This window comes from Salminus brasiliensis, chromosome 9 (assembly GCF_030463535.1).
Source record: "Salminus brasiliensis chromosome 9, fSalBra1.hap2, whole genome shotgun sequence".
Taxonomy (NCBI): domain Eukaryota; kingdom Metazoa; phylum Chordata; class Actinopteri; order Characiformes; family Bryconidae; genus Salminus; species Salminus brasiliensis.
This window is the reverse complement of record NC_132886.1, coordinates 41,887,270-41,909,308: the sequence shown is the minus strand read 5'-3', so window position 1 is coordinate 41,909,308 and position 22,039 is coordinate 41,887,270. Positions and strand designations below refer to the sequence as shown.

At 45.4% G+C, this 22,039-nt stretch overlaps 1 protein-coding gene across 1 annotated transcript; it reads right to left on the bottom strand.

The window, feature by feature from the left end:
* Nucleotides 1-1,907: 1,907 nt before the first annotated feature.
* prkci (protein kinase C, iota) lies at nt 1,908-20,872 on the bottom strand. Its single transcript, XM_072688539.1, has 18 exons — nt 20,585-20,872; nt 16,205-16,326; nt 14,966-15,055; nt 14,686-14,736; nt 12,972-13,057; nt 12,589-12,726; nt 12,210-12,267; nt 10,574-10,620; nt 9,634-9,810; nt 8,545-8,642; nt 8,234-8,320; nt 7,816-7,951; nt 7,630-7,717; nt 6,936-7,061; nt 6,492-6,571; nt 5,125-5,214; nt 4,101-4,216; nt 1,908-3,576 (listed from the first exon to the last, which is right to left on the bottom strand). Exons 1-18 carry the CDS (start codon nt 20,662-20,664, stop codon nt 3,489-3,491), a joined length of 1,758 nt encoding a protein of 585 aa, XP_072544640.1. The 5' UTR covers nt 20,665-20,872; the 3' UTR covers nt 1,908-3,488.
* Nucleotides 20,873-22,039: the final 1,167 nt, after the last annotated feature.

Below are 22,039 nucleotides of genomic sequence, written 5' to 3'. Positions count from 1 at the left end.
TAATCAGAAACGAGCTGCTGTGTCTCTGATCTCCTTCACTGTTAATTACACACGGCCTGGCGTCTGCTTTAGAGGGCAGCGCTGTTTCGGCCTCCAGGGGGAACGAGCTGTGCCCCGGTGGGGGGAGAGGACACTGAGGCAAAGTGACCGCACCAGCAGGCCTTTAGGGGTTTAACCAGGGTGGACAAAGTCAGCCAAGGAGAGTGCGCAAGCATCCTGGCAGAGCCAAAGTCAGACACCCATGGAGGAATCCCACCATCTGCTGCCTGAAGCCATCCACCTTCTACACCCGGCGGAGGTGGGGCCTGGTGTACTGCTCTTCAGACTCAGGACAGCCGAACTGTTCAAGCTTCTTTATTATTATTTTATTTATTTATTAATTATTGCATTTTAATGAACTGTAAACGGTTTTGATTCTGTGTCCCTGTGCAGCACTTTCTGCTCAGTGATATTAGTAACAGTATTAGATTTGATTATATAGTACATGTATTTATTATTAATATATTTTTATATACATTTTCTATAACAAACATTTAGAAGAAAACAAGCAAACGACCCTGAGATCAGGTTTATTAGGGCTGTCAAACTCTCAGTCCATCATTCCCCCATAGTTCAGTCTGATTCGGTCTGGTTTGGCTGCGGAGCTTAATTAGGTTATTTACCTTGTCTGGAAGTGTTAGAATAGAGAATCTCCACTAATGCAGTTCTCTTTAGGGACTACTTTCTGTAGCTGCACTACACCCTGCAGCATGTATCCCTCCACCATTTTAATGATCTGGTTTTAAAAGCAGGTTCTAGAGCCGAACTCTTCTCAGAACTCTGGTAGAACAGTGTCTCAGGCATCAGGCAGCGTCTTCATCACCATTAGGTGAAGAACTTTCTTTGAGGGATCTTAGGACATGCTGATTGGGGGGTTGGGGGGGATTCAAGCCGACCTCCTGACCCAACTGCTCCTGCTGTGACCTCTTGACCCCTGCTGCTCTGAGCAGCCACATGACCCGAGCCTTTTCACACGGCTGTAAAGGTCAAGTTACAGCGGCAGGCCATTTGTTTAGTCTGCAGTGAGAGCACCACCTCCACCAAAGAGGAGCTTCTCGACCAATCCGTTCTCAGAGACGGTGTAGGGAGACTGGTTTACAGCCACAGTGATCTGCCTTTTGTTCACCTAATCAACCAGCCCACCTCCACTGATCTACACTAACACTCCCCACTCTCTAATCACTTACAACAGCCTTATGAAGCCAACATTAATATCCGGTATGAAGCTCTAATAGCATTAACATCCGGTATGAAGCTCTAATAGCATTAATATCCGGTATGAAGCTCTAATAGCATTAATATCCGGTATGAAGCTCTAATAGCATTAATATCCGGTATGAAGCTCTAATAGCATTAATATCCGGTATGAAGCTCTAATAACATTAGTATCCAGTATGAAGTTCTAAAAACATTAATATCCAGTATGAAGCTCTAATAGCATTAACATCCGGTATGAAGCTCTAATAGCATTAATATCCGGTATGAAGCTCTAATAGCATTAATATCCGGTATGAAGCTCTAATAACATTAGTATCCAGTATGAAGTTCTAAAAACATTAATATCCAGTATGAAGCTCTAATAGCATTAGTATCCAGTATGAAGCTCTAAAAACATTAATATCCAGTATGAAGCTCTAATATCATTAATATCTAGTATGAAGCTCTAATAACATTAATATCCAGTATGAAGCTCTAATATCATTAATATCCAGTATGAAGCTCTAATATCATTAATATCCAGTATGAAGTTCTACTAACATTAATATCTAGTATGAAGCTCTAATAACATTAATATCCAGTATGAAGCTCTAATAGCATTAATATCCAGTATGAAGCTCTAATAACAGTAAAACAATAAGTCAACATCATCAGTTTCAATCTTTTTTATTTAAACAGCTGTTTTTAATGTTTTTCATTGGACAGAAGCTTCATCAGGTAACAGAGGAGGAGGAGGAGCTCTTTTCTCGTCTTAAAGAACCGTGGCTGGTGGAGTGACCCCACCGCGGTCCTCACGCTCAGACTGAGACTACAGAGCTTCGCTTCAGCTCAGAATACAAACAAACAGAAAAGGTGAGTTTTCCAGTCGGGTGTGATTGGTGCAGAGAGAGAGAGAGAGAGAGAGTGTGTGTGTGTGTGTGTGTGTGTGTGTGTGTGTGTGTGTGTGTGTGTTTGGGTGGAGGTGTGGTCACTGAGGGTCCTGCAGAGGAATGTGTAATGAAGTGTAAAAGGTTCAATCATTTGTTGCACTGGGGTGCTAACGGGCTCCTCGCCCCCAACATCTGTGACTCCACATCTGCTGGTTGGTTGGTTGCTGTGTGTGTGTGTGTGTGTGTGTGTAATTTGGTCATTAGTGTATGAAGCCCATTCAAAGCTACAGTAAAGCAATCTGGACAGTACATACCGTCACTGTCACACAAAAAACTGGTATCTCCAGATTTTGAAGCATTTCTTGTTTTCTACGCCTGTAAAGCTGCTGCTGCAGAATCGTGTGTGTGTGTGTGTGTGTGTGTGTGTGTGTGTGTTGGGAAAAAAAATATAAAAAAAATTATACATTGGAGAGGAAAATAATGCATACATGTTCATATGACTCTTAATTTGTTCCAGAACCCTATTTAAAAATCCTGGGGTGGATTCTCACTCTGGACCTGGATGTGCTCCCTCGGGTAAGGAGAACATATCCCTGTAGTGTGCTCATAAGGAGGCCTTTCTGACCTGTGCTGCGAGGGCTGTAGTGAAGCTACTCACCTCCAGGCTTGTCTTTAGGTTTTCGCGGCTCATTTTTGGTCCTGCTTCACTAGTTCCTGCCCTGACCCCCCCTCTCAGTCCTCTCTCAGGGAATGACCATTACCATTCACAGTGAGGGGAGGTGTAGTGTTAGTGTCTGCGTTCCTCTGCCTCATACCGGCCCTCCTCAGCATATCTCAGTATTTTCCACATGTACTAACTACATCATTAAATTAAAAAGAGAAGAAAAAGAAGAAGTTTAAAATCGAGGCTAAACACCAGGCTGCTGCTCTATGCTGAGAGGTTCTAGGAAACGTCCTTTCAGAAGCCCAGGCCTTTAAAAAGGGGCTCTACTAGACCTGCCTGCTGATTCCTTTAGATATGTACAAGTAAAAATCCCCCCGTCCAAACAGCCCGCGCTAACCGCTCTGCTCGAGTGTCCAGAACCCAAACCCCACCCTCTGACCTACACTGACCAATCAGACAAGGCAATGGACTATATATTCTCCAATCAGTGCAGCTCTGCATGTTACAAAATCCAAAACAATGAAAATAATAATAATAATAATAATAAAAAGGGGGGAAAGGGAGAACAGCTCTTAAGGACGAGTGGTTTTAAATGACAGAGAGAGAGAGAGAGAGAGAGAGAGAGAGGTTTGGCAAAAGACGAGGAGGTCCAAACACCCCCCTCCGACCCACACACAAGGTGTGCGTTGTGTGGACGCTCACACACACTCCTCAGCAGACATGAGCAGGGGGTTGATGTACTCAAAGCCTTCAAACTCGGACTGGTCGATCTTCTTCACCACGTCACTGAAGAGCAGAGAACAGACACACACACACACACACACACACACACAGATATTCATAAAGGTTAATAAACACTTAACTTCCACAAAGCAGGTTCAGAACTTTCAGAACCAGAATGTGACGTTTACACACCCCCTGTTCCGTTCCCGCACACTGAACCAATCACGCTCTCCAAGGCCGGCATAGCAATGACCAAGCTGACCGACTGGTTGTGTAATCTGATTTCTGGCCAAACTGTCGTTTTAAATGCCCACCCCCCCCCCAAACACACACCCCCACCCACACACCCCCCATCCGACCCGATGAGAAGCAGCTGAATCAGGGGAAGACGCTGGGAGAAGCGTGACGCTGGGGTTATGAGCTGACGAGTCACAAACACACCAAGGACAAAATACCATAAACACCTGCAGGAGTGCAGCTGATGCAGGGAGCGGGGCTGATTCTCACTCTCCCACACACACACACACACACACACACACACACACACACACACACACACACAGAGAGAGAGAGAGAGAGATACTGACTCATCGTCCGGTGTGAGCTGGATTGGCTCGTTGGTGAACTGAGCGTCGAAGTTGTCCAAACCGAACTCTCCAGAAATGTTGGGCTTGAAGGGTGGAACAACCTGCTTCTGCTCCATCTGTAACACACACACACTTTTTTCACACACATGAATTTCTAACTGACTATAATCTACTAACATTAACGCCGTTAACCCCCTTGTCCTCACACACGCCCCTTTAGCTAAACACACAACACCACTGCTTCCTTAGCCCCTTGTCCTATCAGGAGGAACTGGGTAATTCTGGTGAATCTGAGAGCCATGATTTTTCCTCCAGCTTCTCATTGGTGACTGTAGAGGCTGAACACTCCCCCTGCAGGCAGACAGGGGAACTGCAGTCTGAGTGGAAACTGCAATATGATCAGTCCAGACGCCACGTTCTCCCTAGACTCAGCCAAAACAGGGTTAGCAGGTCACCTAGAGAAGCACTGCGGCTCCACTGGGGGGGGCGTTAGAACAGCTGTGTGTTCTAATACAGTCCTCTTCCAACAACTGAGCCACGCTCACCATTTCACTGCCATGTCTAAGTTCCAGCTGCACAATACATGCTAAACTGGTTTCTGTGAGCATGTGCAGAGTGTCAGAACGTCTGTTTATCCACTGCAGTGAACAAACAACTCCGTTAAACTATTCAAACATTAAAATGGTGGAGGGATACATGCTGCAGGGTGTAGTGCGGCTACAGAAAGTAGTCCCTAAAGAGAACTGGATTAGTTGAGATCCTCCACTATTTTATCATCATCCCACTTCCCTGGTTCTCTGAATCAGATGTGTTTAGACTATGTAAATGATCCTCATCAGCAGCAGCAGTGGATCTGATGAGATCAGATAAGCAGGGAAGAAGATCTGAGAGTTCAGAGCTGTTTTCAGTTTGGGTGGGTAGTGACCCTGCAGTTAAAGAGGATGACTCAGATCATCTGACTGCAATCTAAACATTTACGGACACAGAGAGAGAGAGAGAGAGGACAGGGTGTACTCTGACTCACCAGGTCCCAGTCTACATTTCGGAAGAAAGGATGAGCCATGATGTCAGCAAAGCCTGTCTGGGGATGACAGCCCAGACGCTCCTTCGGCTCCTGAGAGACAGACGAACGTGGAGAGAGAGAACAGAGAGACGGAGTGAGTGAGTGAGGGTGGAGGCTCCATCACACAGGCCTGTTTAATGCCCAGACACACTGACGGGGTTGAGCTCCGTGTCCGTGTGCATCAGCGCACATTCAGAGCTCTGGTGTTAATTCTGACCAACATTAGAGAGGTTCTGTCTGGGTTCAGTGGAAACAAGCCAGAGTAAAGCCGGATCCACTCCATTCATACTGGTTCACATTACTGCTCAATCAGCTCCACCTTAAACCATCATCCTGTATCAGCTCCACCTTAAACCACCATCCTGAATCAGCTCCACCTTAAACCACCATCCTGAATCAGCTCCACCTTAAACCACCATCCTGAATCAGCTCCACCTTAAACCACCATCCTGAATCAGCTCCACCTTAAACCACCATCCTGAATCAGCTCCACCTTAAACCACCATCCTGAATCAGTTCCACCTTAAACCACCACCCTGAATCAGCTCCACCTTAAACCACCACCCTGAATCAGCTCCACCTTAAACCATCATCCTGTATCAGTTCCACCTTAAACCATCATCCTGTATGAGTTCCACCTTAAACCATCATCCTGTATGAGCTCCACCTTAAACCACCATCCTGTATGAGCTCCACCTTAAACCACCATCCTGTATCAGCTCCACCTTAAACCATCACCCTGAATCAGCTCCACCTTAAACCATCATCCTGTATCAGCTCCACCTTAAACCATCACCCTGTATCAGCTCCACCTTAAACCATCACCCTGAATCAGCTCCACCTTAAACCATCACCCTGAATCAGCTCCACCTTAAACCATCATCCTGTATGAGCTCCACCTTAAACCATCATCCTGTATGAGCTCCACCTTAAACCACCACCCTGAATCAGCTCCACCTTAAACCATCACCCTGAATCAGCTCCACCTTAAACCATCATCCTGTATCAGCTCCACCTTAAACCATCATCCTGTATCAGCTCCACCTTAAACCATCATCCTGTATCAGCTCCACCTTAAACCATCACCCTGAATCAGCTCCACCTTAAACCATCATCCTGTATCAGTTCAGATCGGGTGAATAAAGGACAGGTGTTTGATGCTTTGATTAAGGATCTAGATAACTAGAATCTAGAACACTGAATTACATACAAATGCAAAGCCTGTAAATGCATCCAGGTAATATAGTTTACAGGTGTACTGTGTGTGTGTGTGTGTGTGTGTGTGTGTGTGTGTGTGTGTGTGTGTGTGTGTGTGTGTGATCATTTACCTTGTTGAGGAACCCTTTCAGGACGCTGGCTGCTTTCACTGACAATGACCTGGGGATCCTAATCTGCTTCTCCAAGATCACTGAAAGCACACAGTGAGGGCAGCGCAGTGATCAGTTCACACTCATTAACACCAACAAGGCCGCCAGTGGTCATCACTGGTCAGCTAGGTGTGAGCATCTGTGAGGACTATTCCACTCCAGTAATTCACACAATTCACAGAATCATAAAATAAATAAAATCAGAGCAGAATTCACTGAAAATCACTTTAATAAAACAACTGGATCTGGGATGAGCATCTCTACAGACAGGAGGAACTGCAGGGTCTGCTGGAGCCACAGTTCCAGTGTGTGTGTGTGTGTGTGTGTGTGTGTGTGTGTGTGTGTGTGTGTGTGTGTGTGTGCGTGTGTGCGTGTGTGCGCGCGTGAGCTGCAGAGAGAGTTTACCCTGGAAAAGATAATCCTCAGTGTTCTGGTCAGGGTTATCTGAGCTGCCCACGATGTCGAACGGAGACCGACCCGCCATCATCTCAAACATCAGCACACCTAACGCCCACCAGTCCACACTGAAACCTGGAAACACACACACACACACACACACACACACACACACACACACACACACACTGAGGAGGCGGAGCTACAGTCTCTCATTAGGGTGAATATTAATAAAGCTCTAAATGTAGGTATTGTGATATACACTGAGGAGGCGGAGCTACAGTCTCTCATTAGGGTGAATATTAATAACGCTCTAAATGTAGGTATTGTGATATACACTGAGGAGGCGGAGCTACAGTCTCTCATTAGGGTGAATATTAATAACACTCTAAATGTAGGTATTGTGATATACACTGAGGAGGCGGAGCTGCAGTCTCTCATTAGGGTGAATATTAATAAAGCTCTAAATGTAGGTATTGTGATATACACTGAGGAGGCGGAGCTACAGTCTCTCATTAGGGTGAATATTAATAACGCTCTAAATGTAGGTATTGTGATATACACTGAGGAGGAGGAGCTACAGTCTCTCATTAGGGTGAATATTAATAACGCTCTAAATGTAGGTATTGTGATATACACTGAGGAGGAGGAGCTACAGTCTCATTAGGGCTGAATGGGATGTTTATTACTGATAAAGTCGTACCGTAGTCCTCTCCTCTCAGGATTTCAGGGGCAATGTAGTTGGGGGTGCCACAGAAAGTGCTGGTGGTGTCTCCTGGCCTCAGCCCCTCCTACAACACACACAAATGCACAGTGTAAAGCAAGGGGAGGAAAAGACTTTACAGCAATGCACTCTCTCTCTTTCACACTCACACACACACACACACACCTTGCACATGCCGTAGTCAGTGAGTTTGATGTGTCCCTCAGACTCCAGCAGGACGTTGTCCAGTTTGAGGTCTCTGTAGATGATCCCTCGTTCGTGCAGGTAGTTCAGAGCCAGACTAATTTCAGCAGAATAAAACCTGAGAAGAAAAACATCCACATCAGACTGACCACAATCCAATCACCACTAATCATCATCAGCGTCCTGCAGGCCAGTGGTCAGCAGGAAGCAGAGTATCCCTGTTACTGATCTGTGTATTCAGACTCATCGCTGCAGCTCAGTGTGGCTGTAGTTCCTCCAGAAAGCCTCCCCCAGGTCTAACTCTAAGCTCAGATAAATGCAGTAAATTTAACTGTATAAAGGTTTAAACTGTGAAAAACAGCAGCAAGGATGAGTGATCATACAATAACAGAGCTCAGACCTGGCGTGCTCTTCTGGAAGCTTCCTCTGCCGCTGCATATGGAACATCAGGTCTCCTCCGTTCACATACTCGATCACGAAGAAGAGCCTGAACGAACACACACACACACACACACACACACACACACACACACACACACACACACACGTGTGAGAGCGGTTTCCTCTCACTGCTGAGATGATGATGATGATGATATTAATGCAGTAATCCACTGCAGACCCCCTGTACAGCTCAGTGGGGCTCACAGCTCCTGCTGCGATGGTTTGTACATGTTGTTCATGGTGACTGGAGGAGACTCAGTGCTCACTGACCTGCTCTCAGTCTGGAAGCAGGAGTGAAGGCCCACCAGGAACGGGTGATTGGATGCCTGCTCAAACACATGCTTTTCTGTTTGGACCCAGTCAATATCCTGCCCAGGAGACCAATCATGCAAAACAAAGAGTGGGAAGATTATATTTACAGTGTGAACAGAGCGCCAGAGCCGTCTCTACAGTAGATTAATAATCCAGACAGAAAAAAAGTGAGTAAAAGTTAACCAATTAAAAGACAATCAATAGATCAGCTCCCTGTCATCACCAATACATATATGGATACATACAATATGTGTTATTATATAATTATAGTATTTTATGAATACTTTAAATGTCTATAACATTTCTGAAAGACGCCCAGATCGAGTCGCTCTTCAGTGATACAGTGAAAAATTATTTAAATAAAATTATTCAAATAAACAATGAATCATGAACATATATATACACTAGTATATACATATATATGTGTGTGTGTGTATATATGTATGTATATGTTATTATTTGAAGGATGTAATAAAGTAAACACAGCCACATTAATCTAATTAAACTGAAATTAATTCAGAGTGGATTTTACAGCATGAAGATCAGAGGCAGATTCTTTCCACAGCCTCATATATTCAACCCACACACACACACACACACACACACACACACACACACACACACACACACACACACACACACTCTTCTCCTGCAGTCTGACACTGTTTTAGTTAACATGTTGCACTACAGGGAGAATCACACTGCACGTCTGGATTATTCAGTATGATATTTAGGTGTGAGACTGAGACTGACAGACAGACCCCCTAACACATTGCAGTGTGAGGGTCTGCATCTCTGCACTGTGGAAGTGTGTATTTCTGATTTCTGAAGTATGATAATTGCAGTTCTATAATCGAGCATATCCAGAGCTCAGGCTCAGGCCTGTAGAACAGTGAGGAAGTTCAGTTGTGGGAAGGTGGAGGATTTACAGCAAGGTGCGCAATTAAAGAGCTCATCTCCCACATAGCTCCTCCTACAGCACCTGGGAGGGTTCATCTCTACACCAGATACACACACTATGGAAATGAGCTGATTGGGCTGCTTTACCTCGTCATCGTTCACCAGCTCCTTCTTTACCACCTTCATGGCGTAGATTCGCTCCGTTTTCTTCAGCCGCACCAGCAGCACTTTAGCGTAGCTCCCGCGGCCGATCACCCTCAGCAGGTCAAAATCAGCCAGACCCAGACTGGAGGTAGCTTTACCGGGGTCTCTGCTGCCCCCTGCCTGCAGAACACACACACGCACACACACACACACACACACACACACACACAACAGAATCATCAATAGTAGATCTAGAGTCTATCATCAGCTCCTCTTACAGCATCTGAGTTTATCAAACCCCCAGAATTAATCTCTACCCCCGACAGCTACACACACTGCCTTTAACACCGAGCTACGGAAATGAGCTCTGCTCGGGGCTAAACTGCTGTAGGCTGAAGGGGCGGGGCTAGGCCGCTGTAGGCTGAAGGGGCGGGGCTAGGCCGCTGTAGGCTGAAGGGGCGGGGCTAGGCCGCTGTAGGCTGGATGGTGAACAGCGAGAGTAAATGTAAAGGCGCAGTCGTGTGTGAATTTGGTTTTGTGAAATCAGAACATTTGATCACGTTCTGAACGTTCAGTGTTCTTATAAAACAGCAGAGAAATGATGAGGCTTTTAGTCAATAACAGAAATAATCAGCAGACGCTGCATTAGTCTCCTTCAGTACATCCAGTCTAGACACTGGGACAGGGTTTCAGACCTGTTCTGTGTGTGTGTGTGTGTGTGTGTGTGTGTGTGTGTGTGTCAGAGTTTAGAGCAGTGTGTAATTAATGACCCAGTGCTGGGTTCACAGAGAGACTTGATTGTCTCCTCTAAAGGAAATCAATACAACCTTCACTTCTGACCCACAAACACTGCGGTCTGAAAAGACAGACCACTGAGTGACAACACACACACACACACACACACACACACACACACACTGTGAGAGTGGGTGTTTGCTCTGACCTCATGCTCTTCCTCATGGTTGATGCTCTCAGTGGAGTTTTTGTGAACTGAAAAAAAAAAAAGTGAAGCAGAGTCAGTCCTGCTCTCAGCTCTCTCTCTCTCTCTCTCACTCACACACACACACACACACACACACACACACACACACACACACACAATCATTATATTAACACACACAGTAAAAGTCAGACATGGACACAAAACACGTGTTAATGGTGTAAACAGACTCTAAATCTGTACAAAATAATAATTAACTAATATTTATCTATTAGATTACTCTGAATTCAGTACATGTATAGAAATAGTGTTCAATGGCATATTTAAGGTATATTTGTTTGGTATACATAATGTGTGTGTGTGTGTGTGTGTGGCAATAGTGCAATCTAGGGCAATATGATGAGCACTACTGTTCAGAAATCAGCTCATAAACACACGTTTAGAGTAAAGTTGTGAACAACTCTTCGACCTGCAGCTGATTGGACAGCACACCTCATTTCTTAATTCAGTCTCTCATTAATTCCATTCACCTCCTCCTGCCAGTGTTGCCCAGTCTATTAAATCGTATCCCTGCGGTTCTGCCGGTGAACTCTGGGCTGACCGCTCCGTCAGTAAGACTCAGTATGGATAGATATTGTGTGTTAATAAAGCGGCCGGCAGAAACACTTCCCCAGCAGCTCAATCTCACACGTAACTCCGCCTCCCATCACTCACTCTAACCCCCAGAGGTCAATCTCCTGTAGAGAGAGAGAGCGGCTCACTGACCCCGCTCATTACGGCCCAGACGAAACATAACAACTCATCGGGTCACTCCTAACTGCTCCGGATCAATGCAGGTCAATGAAGCGCTACTGACCGCTGAGGAATCTGTTCAATGACCTAATGAACCCAATTAGGCTGATTAATGATGGCTAACGGCTCTGAGAGTACGGACACACACACACACCCATCACTTCCTCTGCCCTGACCACGCCCGCTCTCCTCCGACAGCAAGATTCACCACCTTAAAGACCAGAGACCCCGTCTGATGATGCACCCTGAAGTTAGGAGGAGTTTAGGGGCTGATATTAGAGGACATTACTGTTAGCCTGTAGCTTAGCAGCTAGGCGAGCAGTCAGGGTGAGTTGAGCACAGCAGGGATTCCTATTGGTTGAATGACGGAACTGCGTGTTGCAATGCATGCTGGGTAATGTAGTGAGGAAACACTGACGGATGAAGACATGGTGGTGTGTAGTCATTAGCGCTGTGCTACTAATGATTACACCCCCCCCCCCCCCCACCACTGACCTATTAGACAGAACGGCTCGAACTCTGCTAATATACATGAAATTCAATTAACGTCTGAGAGACTTTTCAAACAGAGAGGAGAGAAATCTCGGCTGTAATGATGAACAAGAATATAAAACCTGATCAGACCGGCTGGCCTGTCCACTGTGTGAGTCCTTCATAATATAGGAGCCAACAAAAACGCTACAAAATGACCTCAATCAAAGTCCGATCTCTTTATATTAGCTCACTGTTTTTGTCTCTTCCGGTAAAGTAAGTTTCAAAGAGTTATGATCATTATTATGATGATTATTATTATTATTATTTACGTGGACCTATACCTTAACTAGAGCACAAAATAAGGACAGTGTACCTATTTCTGTGTGATCCGGTGGGTGCGGCACCTGGTCCCCTCGGCCTGGAATCGGCTCCTGGCCAACAAAGCAAACAAAAAGATGAAAAAGCAGAAATAACATTTCATTACAGAACCGAACTTCATATCACCCAACAACTCTGATATTAATTCAATTCTGAAATCACTGAAATCTACAGTAGAATCTGGATTATCTTACATTTAATATCCATACTGATCAATAGAAATGAAAGCACCACCCTGCATTACACTAAACAAGCATGGTGGTACTAACTCCCCGACCTCAGCCCCCTTCACAGCAGTGTATCTGTGCATCGCCTCATTTCTGCAATTCTAACGAACAGATCTCTGATCAGTGAAGTCTGGAGTCCAATCTCACCTGGATCATCTGTCGGCCACACTCCACGGTGACCAGTTTGTGGCATTTCTTGTGCACCAGTAGTTTGCAGTTGATGCATTTATAGCCCTGCCGGCCGAGACCCCAGATCCGGTCCGTACAAATGGCACAGTGGGCTCGCTGCAACGGGAAACCACGCCATCACCACACAGCCCTCTCACTCGCCACAAACCAGCACTCACTCCGGCCACTTTATCAGAAACTCTCACACTGTGCTAACTGAACACCAGCAAGGTGGAGCTATAGGGGAGGTGTTTCTGATAAAGTGGCCAGAGTGTGTGCTCACTGGGAAGCGTAATAAAGTAAACACGGTTGCACTACACTGAACATGCTGGTACTGCTGGGTGAAGACTGGTCAGACTCACCCTGTTGAAGCGCTTGGCCTGGAAGGCGTGGCCATTAGCGTAGTATAGCTTCCTCCAGCGCCGCGCTCCACGCCGATATATAGATTCTACACACATTCAGAGAGCAAATTAAATACACTCTGGATATGAATGCTATTAGAGCTTCATACCGGATATGAATGCTATTAGAGCTTCATACCGGATATGAATGCTATTAGAGCTTCATACCGGATATGAATGCTATTAGAGCTTCATACCGGATATGAATGCTATTAGAGCTTCATACCGGATATGAATGCTATTAGAGCTTCATACCGGATGTTAATGTTATTAGAGCTTCATACCGGATATTAATGCTATTAGAGCTTCATACCGGATATTAATGCTATTAGAGCTTCATACCGGATATTAATGCTATTAGAGCTTCATACCGGATGTTAATGCCATTAGAGCTTCATACCGGATATTAATGCCATTAGAGCTTCATACCGGATATTAATGTTATTAGAGCTTCATACCGGATATTAATGTTATTAGAGCTTCATACCGGATGTTAATGATATTAGAGCTTCATACCGGATGTTAATGATATTAGAGCTTCATACCGGATGTTAATGATATTAGAGCTTCATACCGGATGTTAATGTTATTAGAGCTTCATACTGGATATTAATGCTATTAGAACTTGATACTGGATATTAATGTTATTAGAGCTTCATACTGGATATTAATGTTATTAGAGCTTCATACTGGATATTAATGCCATTAGAGCTTCATACTGGATATGAATGTTATTAGAGCTTCATACTGGATATGAATGCTATTAGAGCTTCATACCGGATGTTAATGCTATTAGAGCTTCATACTGGATGTTAATGCCATTAAAGCTTCATACCGGATATTAATGCCATTAGAGCTTCATACCGGATATTAATGTTATTAGAGCTTCATACCGGATATTAATGATATTAGAGCTTCATACCGGATATTAATGATATTAGAGCTTCATACCGGATGTTAATGTTATTAGAACTTGATACTGGATATTAATGTTATTAGAACTTGATACTGGATATTAATGTTATTAGAGCTTCATACTGGATATTAATGCCATTAGAGCTTCATACTGGATATTAATGCCATTAGAGCTTCATACTGGATATTAATGCCATTAGAGCTTCATACTGGATATTAATGTTATTAGAGCTTCATACTGGATGTTAATGTTATTAGAGCTTCATACTGGATATTAATGTTATTACTGTTTTAGCATTCATCTGTAATAACAGGTTGTTAATCTTGCAGCATTAATTTGTACCAGTATGAATCAGCATCATACTGAATTATTTCTGCTCCGATTAGTTTAAAAACTTCAGGAATATTACATATTGATGTACATTGTAAGAATCACCAGTTAATATCATGATATCAATGTATCACCCAGCCTTAACACACAGTGTCCTGTTCTGAATGTGTGTGTGTGTGTGTGTGTGTGTGTGAGAGAGTGTGAAATGTGAGCTGCTGTAGAAGATCTAACTCCCTGTGTGTGGAAACACTCTCTTCCAATAAAGGCTGATTACAAGGGTGTTATTCTTAAGCGACTCCCCCAAACTTCAATAACCACAGAGGATGGACGGGAGTGTGTGTGTGTGTGTGTGTGTGTGTGTGTGTGTGTGTGTGTGTGTGTGTGTGTGTGTGTGTGTGTGTGTTTTGGCAGTGGTAAGAGGGCACTCACTGTCTTCTCCTGGACAGGGCATTCCGGGCTTCTCGGGAATGCAGGGGAACACTGCAGAGACACAGCAGGGTTCAGATTGGAGAATCAGTCTGGAGAGAAGACTACTGTACACAGCCCCCCCCCCCCCCATTAAACATTGCTGTGAGGAAGATTTGATTGAATGTTCACAAGAGTGAGAGCATCAGTGAGGTCAGGTTCTGATGTTGGTCGTTCTACCACTCCAACTCCAAACGTACTGGATGGAGCTCCACCCTCCCTCCAGAGACCATGCTCCACTTACCGTGGATTATGAGTTCTGAGTCTTTGTTGAGTTCATAAAGCCGCAGAGCCTCCTCCAGCTCCAGCTGAGACGATACGGTACAGGGGTCACCTACACACACACACACACACACACACACACACAAACTTAGAGTCTACCTCAAAGCCCATCAGAACACCACCGACAGAGGCCTGTAGGGGGAGCTGCCTTGTGTTATGATCCAGTACACGGTGATGCTCTGAGCAGATTTACATAATCTCACCATACTTCCATCAGTACTTTCTGCCTCTAGCAGAAGAACCCTGTCTGATCTCGGGCCGTTTTCATCCCCACCTCACTGCAGGACTCTGCCTCTTGACTCACACGGTCATCTTGCACGGCTTAATTCAGTTTGGTTTTATTGTCTTTATTCCCGTTTTGATTTTTATGATGATCCGGTGTCGGCCTGAGGAGGAGGGAGGTTTTTCTTGCCACTGTTGCCACTAACTTGCTCCAAAGAGGCTCGGACCCGGATCTCTGTGAAGCTGCTTTGTGATATTTATTGTAAAAAGTCTAAATAAATAAGTGAGGTGGTGAGGCAGTGAGGTGGATAAGGTGGAGATGTTCTCAGCTGGACAATGATGGCTCTTTATTCCTATTGTTTCCGGGATATGGACAATGAACAGCAGAGACAGAAGACTGTGTGTGTGTGTGTGTGTGTGTGTGTGTGTGTGTGTGTGTGTGTGTGTGTGTGTACAGTGATGAGGTAAAGTCTGTGCTGGTCCCAGACGTTACTGAGAGTCGCCTGTTCCTCTAAACACTGACGCCACCTCTCTCCTCTCCAGCACTGCGCCACAGTCTCAGTAAACCCCCTACTGGAGGGTAATGTCATTACATTTAACAGGGTTCTGCACCAATCCAGAGGTTCTCCAACCCAGACAGTGTAAAACAGAACCGCTCAGTGATTTAGAGAGAGTAATAATCTCAGACAGTGAGCAGCTCCTCTACATATCCAGTCTGACCAGCTACACCCTCCTGAATATGGGATTCATCAGTACTCCTGAAAGTACTAGCGCCCCCTACTGTGCCTGCAAGGTAACTGAATAGCTGTTGATCGGTTTGCTTGCCTCGGGCCTCAGTTTTTACATCACGGTTTTCATTAAAGCTTTATATTGCTGAGCTGAGATTTTTTATTGAAATGAATGAAATGAATTAAAAATGAAACTTATCATCAGATTCAACCACAGAAAGAAAGGAGTGATGGGCGGAGGCGGGACCCACCTTCCTCGTCAATCCACTTCATGGTGAAGAGCTGGTCGTTATCCAGAGAACACATGTCCCTCACCTCACTGTACAGACCCTCGTAGGAGATGGACGGCTCAAAGTGTGTGATCATGATGTCTCTGAAGGAACACCAGAAAGATCAGATCAGAACCAGAACTCAGAACCACACGACACCAACCCGGTCCGGCAGTTCACTGTGAACCTGGATGTAAATCTACTCTCTAATACTAAATATATACATATCATATTTCACAGCATTCAGATTTATTTATACATAAATATATATAATACTTAATATATTTCTCACACACACACAAACACACACTAATATTAAACAGCATCAGGTGTTTAACAGTTATACACACACTGCATTAAAGCCCAACAGACTCCTCCTTCTCTGAGAACAGTGATGAAGGTGACTTAGTCACAATATTTGTACACACACACACACACACACACACACACACACACACACACACACAATGATGGTGGAGGAGCTCCATCCAGTACTTTTGAATGGGAGGAGTTGGGGATGATGAGGTGGGGTGGTGATCATCCATTCAACATCCTCATCGCTGTTGCTGCTGAATGCAATCAAATGCTCACAGCAATGCTCCTCCAAATATTTACACACACACACACACACACACACACACACACACACACACACACAGTATACGGCCTGTAGTATAGTGTAAGGATGTAGGGATATTTTCCTTTTCCCTTCCTGTTTCTATTGAAGTATAACTGAACTAAAAATCTGGCTAATGTTCATGCGCACACACACACACACACACACACACACACACACACACACACACACACACACACACAAACCTTCCGCTTACTGTTCTGATACCCAGAGTCTAGGTGACTGATCTGGACACAGACGGGGAAGTTCAGGTGTGGGTTAAAGGAATCAGACATGCTAACCTGGCTAACTCTGAATGTATGCTAAAGGCTAACAGCTAGCCCTGCATCAGCTTGGTTTCAGTCTGTGTTAGCGTGCTAGCAGCATTAGCATACCTGCCTGAAACGTGACGCACAGAGTGTCAACATGAGCAACACTGAGATTACATTCCTCTGTGAGACACACACACACACACACACACACACACACACACACACACACACACACACACACTCCTATCAGAACATTATGACCTCCCCTGGTTTGGTATGAACTGGGCCCAGTCTATCAGCCGCCCTGTGTAGCTCTGTAGCTCCAGACCGTCTCCATCTGTTCCTCCTCTCACCCTGTCCTTCAGTGCTCAGGACCCCGCAGGACTGACCACCACAGAGCAGACTGTAGCGTTTGGGTGGTGGGTCCGCCTCAGCCCTGCAGTGACGCTGAATGACCGGGTGGTGGAGAGTGTGTAGTGCTGGTGGTACGAGTGGATCAGACACAGCAGAGCTCAGTGTCACTGCAGGACAGAATAGTCCACCAACCAGAAACTGCGTCCTGCGGGCAGCGTCCTGATGAAGGACTAGAGGATGACCAACACAGACTGGACAGCAGCAGATGAGCTTCTGCCTTTACATCCACAAGCTGGACCAGCTGGGTAGGAGAGTCGGATAGAGTGGACAGTGAGTGGACAGTGAGTGGACAGTGTTTAAACACTCCAGCAGCACTGCTGTGTCCGATCCCCTTGCACCAGTGTCTACAGAGATGAGTAAATAGGTGACAGTGTAAGTCTGGTGTTTGTTAGCATGGTTAGCCTAGCATCTGCTGCTGTAAACTAAAGAAGCTCACGTCAGAGACCGATCACGTCTCGGCTGATCGATCGAGTCTGAGCTCAGAGATCAATCATGCTGTTTGATTTTAGCCGAACTGCTCCTTTAACGCGTGGCGTCCGGAGCGACGGAGGGAAGCGGAGGAGGAATACGCTCCAACAGGTGCGGCAGAAACTTGTAGACCAGCAGGTTTATCAGGTCCTTTAGAGAATTACATTCTGTCAGCGCGCACACACACACACACACACACACACACACACACACACACACACACAGTGGTAAATGTGTAGGAGGGAATTCTGAAGATGTTTGGTGTTTTCAGAACCAGCTGAGCGACACTGGGAAGTTAGTAAATGAGAGTGGGGGCTGATATCCAGCAGGGGGCGCTCCATCTCTGTGTTATGACACGATCTTCTGACGGTTTCGTCCAGACAGGATAGCCTTCATCACCGCCATGCATCGATAGGCCTTACATAGGAGGTCTGACCCTCCTCGGATCACTGACAGTACTCATGACGGCTGACCGGAAGCTCCCACAAACCTTGGAACCATTAGGGAGACGCTCAGACGGTCCAGACGTCTGGACATAGTGATCTGACCCTCGTCCAAGAGTCTCAGAACTGCACGCTGCCCAATTCTCCGCGCCCAACATGGTGCCTTCATTTGATACCCCAGCATCTACACTACTGCCTGCCTGTGTGTGTGTGTGTGTGTGTGTGTGTGTGTGTGTGTGTGTGTATACGGTGTCAGTGTCTGACAGGAGCTGGTCAGTCTGTGGTGACATCCACTGCTTCTACAGTCCAATTTCTCTACAATCCATTTTTTCTGACCCTGATCCGATCCGAGTCCCTTTATCCTGAGAATCATCTGATACTGATCCGATCTCTTTAGCGCCGAGTATTGACTGATATCAATTAAATGGCAGAACCTTAACTGTAAATATCAGACGATACTGAACCAATACGAGTCCCTTAATACTTAATAGATAACGATCTGATCCGAGTACCATAATGCGGAGCGTTATCTGATGCTGATCTGATCAGAGTACCATAATGATGAGTATCAGTAGATAACGATCTGATCAGAGTACTTCAATATTGATGTCCTCTGATAACTATACCAGTACCTTAACGCTGAGTATCAGTAGATAATAATCTAATCCAAGTACCTTAATATTTAGTATCAATAGATAACAATCGGATCAGAGTACCTTAATACTGAGTATCATCTGATAATGATCCAATCTGAGTACCTAGATACTGAGTATCAACCAACACCACTACAGTCTGAGTACCTAGATACCGAGTATCATCCGATTATGATCCAATCTGAGTACCTAGATACTGAGTATCATCTGATAATGATCCAATCTGAGAACCTAGATACCGAGTATCAACCAACACCACTACAGTCTGAGTACCTAGATACCGAGTATCATCCGATTATGATCCAATCTGAGTACCTAGATACTGAGTATCATCTGATAATGATCCAATCTGAGAACCTAGATACCGAGTATCATCCGATTATGATCCAATCAGAGTACCTAGATACTGAGTATCATCTGATAATGATCCAATCTGAGAACCTAGATACCGAGTATCAACCAACACTACTACAGTCTGAGTACCTAGATACCGAGTATCATCCGATTATGATCCAATCTGAGTACCCTAATACAGAGTATCATCCGATCACTACAATCTGATTACCCTAATACAGAGTATCATCCGATTATGATCCAATCAGAGTACCTAGATACTGAGTATCATCTGATAAGGATCCAATCTGAGTACCTAGATACCGAGTATCAACCAACACCACTACAGTCTGAGTACCCTAATACAGAACACTGGCTGATACCGATCTGATCATCTTAATGCTGAGTATCATCTGATCTGATCTAATCCCAGGACCTCAAAAACTAAGTATCAGCTGATACATGTTGTCTGATCAGATCCCAGAGTTTTTTTGTCCGATACCGAAACTTCCTGGGAATATCGCCCGTGATCATCATGAACGCTAGAGGACTCCACCAGCAGGCGTCTGACTAGAACACAGCGGTAAAAACACAGGATCGGAACTGGGGGTTATTGAGGCTGTGCTATTATTGGGGTTGATGTTTCTACTTTAATTGAGTTGGATTGTGATACAGTATCTGTGATTATACTCTGGGGCAGTTTCTGGGTAGTTTCACAGCCTAAGAGATGGAGACGGGGCTAGAGTTGGTCTGTTTATTGGAACTTTCCGTTCCACCTTAAATGGGGCAGCAGTTACAGTCTGGCGCCTCAGGCGCCAGACTGTAACTGCTGCCCCATTTAAGGTGGAACGGAAAGTTCCAATAAACAGACCAACTTTAGCTGCATAAAGGCTGAATTGTAATATTTAATATAGTTAATACTGGACTAAATAATCTCAATAAGAGCAGAATACGTCTTAAAAACGTTAAATATCAACTTTAAAGAGTGAAAAAGCTCCAAAAAACAAAATCAACGAGTTTCGTTTAAGGCGATTCACAGTTTTCAGTCGTGCTACAGGCAGTGTTCTCATTCCTCCCCCTCCGACCCACAAACACCTTCCCAAAAGTACTGATAAAGTGATTTACAGCCCTATGAACGCGGTTCACCCCGTAAAGAAACTCACCCGCGGTAGTAGGCCTTCACCCGGACCTGGTGCTGGTTCTCCCCAGGGTGGGTCGCACTGCTGTCCCGCACCGTCGGCATCGCGCACCGCCAGCCAGCCACCGAAGCCCCGGAGAAAACCGCCTTATCCGGCTCGGCTACGGTTCAACCAAGTCCCAGTCGACGGAGCCGTCCCTGCTGGGTGTGTCCGCGGTGGAGTCTGGCGCTGTGAGCGGGATGGAGGCAGAGTGTGAGCGGCTCTGACGGAAACACAACAGCGGCGGCCTGGAGCGCAGAGCCGGACTCTCCCCCCCTCTCCATCCCCGGACTGCGCGGTGGACTCGACCGTGGACTGAACCAACTCTGGAATGCGCGGGGGAAGCGGGCCGGTTCAACACAAATAAGCAGAGCGTTGTACGTTAAGCTTCATGAATTGTGTGTTTTTAGTGATATGTGAGCGATAAGTCGTGTGTGTGTGTGTTCGTGTGTGTGTAATAAACACGTAACGACATTTTCGTGATCGTGTTTGAGGTACAATGGACGCGTCCGGCGGTACTCGGATTATACCAAATGAAGTTCCGGAGAGGGGGGTGGACGAATCCCAATTCCTGCCTTTAAATTAGCCAACTAATCTCCTCTGTTCACAATCTCAGCACTGATCAAAGAAAATAAATGATTTGCAGATTTATTTTGATCAAATATCAAATTTAAAAAGAAGAAAAATCAATTTATTCACTTAATTTTTTAATTGATAATTTAGTCAAATACCCATTAGCCATTATATTCCTCATTTGGACCCTACCCCTGATGTTACTATGATTATGGGTTGCCCCACCATCCCAGAACCTCAGTATCTAATCTCGTTGCTATGGTTACAGCTTGCATGCCTACCTCAAGCACACCTGCTCAGAACCTCACTACCTGACCTACACCCCCAGCCCCTCCACTTGTTCTGGGGTTGCCCCCTCACCCCAGAACATCATACCTCCGTACCTGATTTTGTTACTGTGGTTACAGCTTGCATCCCCCCATAATAAAATACACACCTGATATTATGATGATTATGGGATACCCCCTCACACCCCATCAGAACCGCAAACGTTAGTATCTAATCTTGTTGCTATGGTAACAGCCTGTATACCACGCTTCCTGCCCACACACACACACACACACACACACACACACACACACACACACACACACACACCTGAGGTTTTCATGGTTAAAGTTTGGGCTCCAGTGGGATGAGCGGTTCCTCCCCCCCAGCAGGCGGCGCTGCTGATTGCTATATTTCTGACCACTGTTTTGGTTTTATCTCCATTTTAGAGAATCAGACCGGCTGCGTTCAATTCCCACCCGTATTCCGTAAAGCCCTGCCTGCTACGCTGTGATTGGCTGAGATTTTAGAGCCCCCCCTTTCCCTCCCCCAAGCAAAGTTCTTGGCTTACCCTGCTGCACTACCCAATACTGCACTGAG